Source organism: Alosa sapidissima, chromosome 23 (assembly GCF_018492685.1).
Source record: "Alosa sapidissima isolate fAloSap1 chromosome 23, fAloSap1.pri, whole genome shotgun sequence".
Taxonomy (NCBI): Eukaryota; Metazoa; Chordata; class Actinopteri; order Clupeiformes; family Clupeidae; genus Alosa; species Alosa sapidissima.
This window is the reverse complement of record NC_055979.1, coordinates 3,062,349-3,069,848: the sequence shown is the minus strand read 5'-3', so window position 1 is coordinate 3,069,848 and position 7,500 is coordinate 3,062,349. Positions and strand designations below refer to the sequence as shown.

At 44.9% G+C, this 7,500-nt stretch overlaps 1 protein-coding gene across 4 annotated transcripts in view; it reads left to right on the top strand.

The window, feature by feature from the left end:
• pcdh17 (protocadherin 17) overlaps positions 1 to 7,500 on the top strand; it is a 68,292-nt gene that overhangs the window by 22,496 nt on the left and 38,296 nt on the right. For all 4 annotated transcript variants that reach the window (XM_042081545.1, XM_042081544.1, XM_042081543.1 and 1 more), the window contains exon 3: positions 7,350 to 7,408. In XM_042081545.1, the coding sequence (XP_041937479.1) occupies positions 7,350 to 7,408 (59 nt within the window). The remainder of the gene's footprint in view (positions 1 to 7,349; positions 7,409 to 7,500) is intronic.

The following is a 7,500-nucleotide window of genomic DNA, read 5'->3' as shown; positions in this document are numbered from 1 at the left end:
TCTTTTTTCTTTATTCCTTTCTTTTTCTCTTTCTTGCCTTCTGTCCCTGAATGACCACCCTAGTCCCTAAATGTCTCTAGTTTCTTCGAGGGAGCAAATTAGTTAAAAAGCTCTATTTTATCAGAGGGAGAAAAGTATATGTGTGTGAGTGTAATAATGAGCTTTAGAAATGTGTTTTCCACTTCAGTTGCTTTAAGAGCAAGGATCGCCCACCGAGGACAAGTTCAAAGTCGACTTCACCAACTACCCTTGCACTTTCTCCTCTTCTACTCTCTCTCTCTCTCTCTCTCTCTCTCTCTGAATTTCTTTTCATTTTATTCCATTTCATCTCTCTCTTGTTATACTGCTGACTTCTCCTTCACCTCCATCTAGGCACTTTAATGCAGAGTTTGGTGTGTGTGTGTGTGTGTGTGTGTGTGTGTGTGTGTGTGGTCATTGGTGTAGTTTCAAATTTTGTGATTATCAACTGTGAGATCACTAGAGTCTACTAGCATTGCAGCCACTGAAAGTTAGTCCTTCGATGTACTTGCCACTGCCCCATACCCATGTTTACACACACATACACACACACACACACACACATGGCCCTGACACATAAACCCTGTTACCCCATGACACTTCTAATCTCGGCCAGATTATGTTAAACCGCAGATCTGCTCATTTTTGAAAGTAGGAGTGGAAATAAAAAAAAACTGATTCTGATGTACTGATTCTTTGACCAACAATTCCCATTGCATATGTATTCTTTCTCTCTCTCTCTCTCTATCTCTCTCTCTCTCTCTCTCTCTCTCTCTCTCTCTCTCTGTGTCTATCTCTCTCTCTCCCTTTCTCTCTGTGTGTGTGTGTGTGTTTGTGTGTGTGTTTGTATTTGTGTAAATTGTGTTTAAAAATGTGTAGGATTTGACATCTGTGGGCTGGGCCTTCACACAAATATGTGTGTCTATGTGTGTGTGTGTGTGTGTGTGTGTGTGTGTGAATGTTATCGTATGCACAGTGTCTCCTCAGTACGCAGTGTCTCCTCAGTTCTCTATAATTAATCTGGAGTAAGATGGCACGCGGCAGCTGCCTGCAGTCTTCTGACATTCATTTCACAGAAAAGCAATTAATGTTTTACCCCCCTTCCCTTACACACACACACACACACACACACACACACACACACACACACACACACACCAGGGCTTAAATTTCACTGCGGGATTGCGGGTTTTGCGCATAAAGTCCCGCAACTCTATCCATCATAATGCGAGAAATTCCCGCATACACTTTTGCAGCCTGTCTGATGACGTTAATATAATCATGAAGTGGCGTGAATGCGGTGCTATTGACCGGACGGATCAACTACCGAGTTGAATTGAACATAGCCTCATGCAGACGCAGACACACACACACACACACAGAGAGAGAGAGAGAGAGAGAGAGAGAGAACCACTTTGCGCTTATGCAAATAGGCTGCGCAACCATGGCAAACTTTTACATCTGGAAAGAGCTCCTTGGTAACTATCCTGCTAGCTCAGGTCACGTCAACACTTGATCCCAGAAAGATTGTCTTCGACATTTATTCTATCTAATGACATAGAAAACATAATGATTTGCATCCACATATCCTTATGCACTATGCACAACTTTTATTCACTAGCGACTAGCCTAAAACCGTCAGGCTGAAGGGAGGCTAATTACTCTCACGTATTTTCTTAAAGTGACAGGCACTCAATTACACCTACTCATCACCAATGTACACTCAATTAGACCTACACACCACATTAAAGATATGTGATATATAAGTGTTATAGGTTAAACGTCAAAATGAAGCATTCATATTACTAAATATGTTTAGCTACTAGTAATTACTAGTAAAATGTTATACATTAAAAAATACATTATTAACTAAATACACTCTATATGAAAAATATATTAAATAGAAACATATCACATAAGCCATCATTTTCAGTGTGTGTTTGTGTGTGTGTGGAGAGAGTCAAGCAGAATCTAGGATGTCCACTGTTGTAAATGATTACAGTATATATTACTGATGAGGTCAGGGTGGTGGGGGCACCAAAATCACTTTTTAAAAAAAGTATCGAAGAAGTATCGAAATCGCAATTCTTGACTTGGTATCAGAATCGACCCCCCCCCCCCCCCCAATTGTGTAAATCCCCCCTACACGAATAACCATTCATTTTGGAAAATGAATTTTAAGCTCTGCACACACACACACACACACACAGACACACACACACAAACGCATTCACTCACTCACACCCACCCAAACTCTCACTGTCAGTCTTTCGCTTTCTCTCTGTCTCTCACTTACACATATGCATGCATGCACACACACACACACACACACACACACACACACACACACACACACACACACACAATCACTGTTGTTGTTTTGATGACAATCCTGAATCCAGTTCAGGTTCTGTTATGGACTGGAGAATAATGTGAAATGTTAATTGATAGCACCTTTCATTTGTTGCAGTCTAGTGAAAAGTGTGTGTAGGTGTGTGTGCGTGCAAATTGTGCATGTGTGAGTGTGTCTGTGTATTGTGTGCACAGACCAAAACAAACACCACATGCATGCGCCCAAGCACATTGAGAATAGAGATAAATATACACTCGTTTTTCTTTCTCACCTCTGAGTTACACACATACATTGCTGAGAGGGCAGAGCTTAAATCTCCATGTCACACACACACACACACACACACACACACACACACACACACACTCTCTGTCTCTCTCCCTCTCTTCTGTGTGTGAATCCAATGTCGACCCAAAGACAGCCTGTGCATTCGACCATTAATCTTTTTTCTCTCTCTTTCTCTCCCTCCCTTTCCTCCTCCTTTTTCACTGTGCCCTCTTCCCTATCTCTCCTGCCGTCTGTCATTCAGAGCTATAGAAATAAAGCAGCATTATTTGCAGAGCTTCACTGAATCCACACACACACACACACACACACACACACACACACACACAAACACACACACACACACACACACTCCCACACAGGAAAGTGGAAAATAGAATCAGTTAAACCTTTCCGTTGCCCTGGAGATGTCATGTATCTATGTTGTCATTGGAGAATGCTGTTCTACACACAGATACTCCGAGAGCGAGAACGAAGACAGAGATAGGACATGGAGCATCAGTGAGGGAGGGAGGGAGAAAGATGGCCTTGACAGATTGGGCTTTGTAGTGATCACTCCCTTGGAGGCCTTGCGGTGTGTGAGATGTGACGACCTGCTCTAACAATGAAACACATCCAGCGCTGCACAATTAGAGCTGCACTGCACTGCACACACTGTACACTAGTAATGTTCCCTCTCCTGTGGATTAGAGGACACAAACTACGTGCCTCTATGTGTGTGTGTGTGTGTCGTCTGTGTGTGTGTGCGTCTGCGTGTGTGTGTGTGTATGCACGTGTGTGTGAGAGTGCCTGTCTTTAAAGCAGAGAAAGACCTTGGTGTGTCTCTTGAATATGCTGCATGTGTAGGGTTGTGCCTGTACGATAGAGAGAGAATGAGAGTGATTATATGTGTGTGTGTGTGTGTGTGTCAGTCAGTATCGGTCCAGGGTGACTTCATTAATTGAACAGGGACGCTGCTTCCCAGCCTATGGACAACAGATGTGCCCTGATATATGAAGCTGACAGGAAAGGGGCAGCGTTGCGATAAGGCACAGCCTCTAATTGCCAGGAAGAGCGGCCATCTCCATCCGCCATCTCCCGCCGTAATGCACCTTTTATTAGCTCCAAGCACTCACGTGAGAGTGTATTTTCAGTAGGCTAGTGTGTGTGTGTGATGTGTATGTGTGTGTGTTTGTTTATGTAATTGTGTGTGTGTGTGTATTATGTGTATGTGTAGGAGTAAGTGCCTATAAAGTGGCCGATATAGCAATGCAAAGTGTTTGTGCCTTTGTGGGCCCGAGGTGAATGGAGAGGCTGCTGCTGCTTCATCTGGACTGGGGGTGGACGTCTCCAGCAATGTCAAGGTCAGCTTCTCTCTCCCCCTGGGAAGCCATGTTTACATAAACGCACTCTTCCATTCCATCCCCTCCGACCGCCAGAGGTAACAGGATATCTGCAGTGTACAAATGGCAGCAGATGAGGGTCACAATAGTTATTTTAGCTGATATGACAATGGAATGATCAGGCTGACCTCAGAGGGAATGTGTGTGTGTGTGTGTGTGTGTGTGTGTGTGTAGTGTAATGAATTAAGGACGTGTTTGCTGCACTGAAGGAAGGAATAAGGAGCGTGGCAGCCGGTCAGGGACAGACTACCTGAACAGAACGGGAAATGAGTCTACAAATGGCAGCAGATGAGGGTCACAAAAGTTGTTTTAGCTGATACGACTGTATATGGAGCGATCAGGCTGACCTCAGAGGGAATGTGTGTTTGTGTGTGTGTGTGTTAATGAATTACCTGTGGGCTGCACTGAAGGAAGGAATGCTGTGCACGGCAACAGGTCAGGGACAGAGCCCTTGGGCAGGAAGTGAGTGTAGGAGCAGCTCGGCTCAGCCCAGGCAGCCATGACGCCTGCACATACAGCACACTGAATTCACAGAAAAATGAAAGCAAGAAAAAAGGAGCAAAGAGTATTTCTTTTTCTTCAAAAGCGGAGCACATCCATCTATCCACACACACACACACACACACACACACACACACACACACACACATAATGTAGATCTACACATGTGCACTGCACACACGGTATCTCAAAGGGACCTCACAACACAATTATTATTTCAATGGCAAAGCATTTTAATCATTTCTGTCGTGTGATTGCAGCCTTTGATATTTCTCTGCATGGGCCCTTCTGAGTCTCTCTCCTGGACTTGAATGCCATGTTCCGATGGAGATGAGGAGATAAGGAGGAGCAATGAAAGGTTGCATGAGGAAGAGGAGTAGGAGGAAGAGAGGGCCCTCATAGCTGTCTATCTCTCAGTCCCTATTAGCCATTTGCTGAAACAGACAGCTGAACAGAACACACAGCCGTGTGTGTGTGTGTGTGTCTGTGCGTGCGTGTGCGTGTGCGCGTGTGTGTGTGTGTGTGTGTGTGTGTGTGTGTGTGTGTGCGTACACACACGCACATACACACACACACACACACACACACACACACACACACACACACACACAGATACAGATACATGCAAACATACGTATGTGTGCTGAAACAGGTGGGTGCTCCTATAGAGTACCGAAGCCATGACGTAGCGTTGTCAAGGCAGCAATTTCACTGGACCTAAACAAAATCAATCTAACAATCATAATAATCACCATAGCGGTGGCTTTCTTAATCTATTTCAATAATTAACAGTCCCTATTAGCCATTTGCTGAAACAGGCAGCTGAACAGAACACACAGCCGTGTGTGTGTGTGTGTCTGTGTGTGCGTGTGCGTGTGTGTGTGTGTGTGTGTGCGTGTGCGTGTGCGTGTGCGTGTGTGTGTGTGTGTGTGTGTGTGAGCGTTGTGAGTGCACATCAAATTATGTTTCTTTGCAGGAAGGAAAAGAGAAAACAAATGATAACCAGAAAAATAAAAGGATTGTGTGTGAGTTCAGGCAAAGACAAAGGATTCAAAAGAACACACACACACACACACACACAATACCCTGACAAAAAAAAGAGAAGCCAAAGGCCTGTTTGTTTGTGTGTTTGGTTTGCTAAGCGAAGATTATGGTGAGGCGTGTTTCCACGTTGTTGCCATGAAACAAAAGTAAATCTCTTTGAAATCACGTTCAGGTGAGACAACGCTCCATTAGAGATTATGTTTGAAGTGTCATCTTTCTCTCCCCCGCAACAAAAGAAAACGCAGAGAGGGATAAAATAAGATTCTTCATGTTTTTGTTACGCCTCAAGCACGCACATCTTAGTAGCGCACAATCAGGTTGTTTCCTTTAATCTTCTCAAAGCTCAATGCAGGTGTTACTCAAACACAGGTCATAAATGAGGAGGGGAAACCGGATAACTAATGGGGAGATTAGTCTCCTGCCCCGCCTGGCCTCGCCTCCCTGTTTGACCTGGTCAATACTGTGTACCATATCGTGGAGAGCGGAGTTGCTGTTTGAGTCTATACACATACATTTATATAGTTCTCCTCACACACACACACACACACTCACGATCATGACCTGACGCATTCAGACACACACACTGGGTTCTCCTCACACGTACACTGTGCACACACACACACACACACGGTATTGACTCTTGGCCGTCGAGCAAACAGACTGGTTGGGCAACATCAATGCTGTGTGAAGTAATTGAGACTCATCGGAGAGGATACACTCTTGGCTTATTGGCTTTCCCAGTGTGAGAGGAAGATCCATTGTGTGTGTTTGTGTGTGTGTTTGTGTGTCTGCGCTTGCATCAGAGTTTGTGTTCATCTTACACGTGTAAAGCCTGTTCTGCAGGCATAAGGTCGCCAGCGTCTCTATAAAGGTGGAACCAAACACAGAGGGTTTTAGTGAGACAGATGTTTCCTGTAAGGTAGTATTAGTGGGCGCGCGTGCCGGCGCTTTAAGATTCTGTAGGTACATGTTCTTTGTGCAGAGGACCGGAAATGGGACTCCAGCTCCCCAGCTGCACTGCAAGTATGGCCATACATTATTCATTAGCTCTCTCACATGATACACACACACACACAAACAGATACATTATCTTTCTCACAAATGCATTTTCATAGTCTGACTTTGACCCCTTCCCCTTTCTGCCCATACAGGAGCTACCTCTGTCCCTCTTCTATACATGTGATATACATACAGCTACACCCAAATCTCCATCTCTTTCGCTCTCTCTCTTTCTCTCTCACACACACACACACACACACACAGTGAAGCTGCTTATACCCCACTTCCTCCCAGTGTGAGCTCATCATGGTTACTGTGGCCGCCAGCTCTCCAAAAAGAGCATTTTTCTCCCTTCTTTCTTTCTCTCTCTCTCTCTCTCTCTCTCTCTCTCTCTCTCTCTCTCTCTCTCTGTCTGTCTGTCCCCGCAGTGGGTCGTGTGGAGTTCAGAGCGTTTGAATTCTGAATGTTTGGAGTGTTTAATTAGCATGTTTTCCCCGAGTCATTAAACTGTACAAATCTGAGGATTACAGGAGGCTCACACACCTGTCCCTTTCTCTCCCCCCATCCTCTTCTCTCTCTCTCACACACACACACTCTCCCTCTCTCTAGCTCTCTCTCCCCTGCTATCTCTCTTTCTCATTTATTAATCATCACTTGTTCACCAGGAGATCATGTTGCTCACTAGGTCTCATTTTGGTGTCACGCACACAGCACCTAACCTGTCTCTCTCTCTCTCTTTTTTCTCTTTCTCTATCTCTCCTTCACAGACAGACAATTTCCCCGCTGAGCCCAATTACATGGGGAGCAGGCAACAGTTTGTTCAAAGGTAAGGGCTATTAAATGGCCTGCCCATGCGTGGCCTGTCACACACACACACACACACACACACACACACAGACCAGACCCCTATATTAGAAC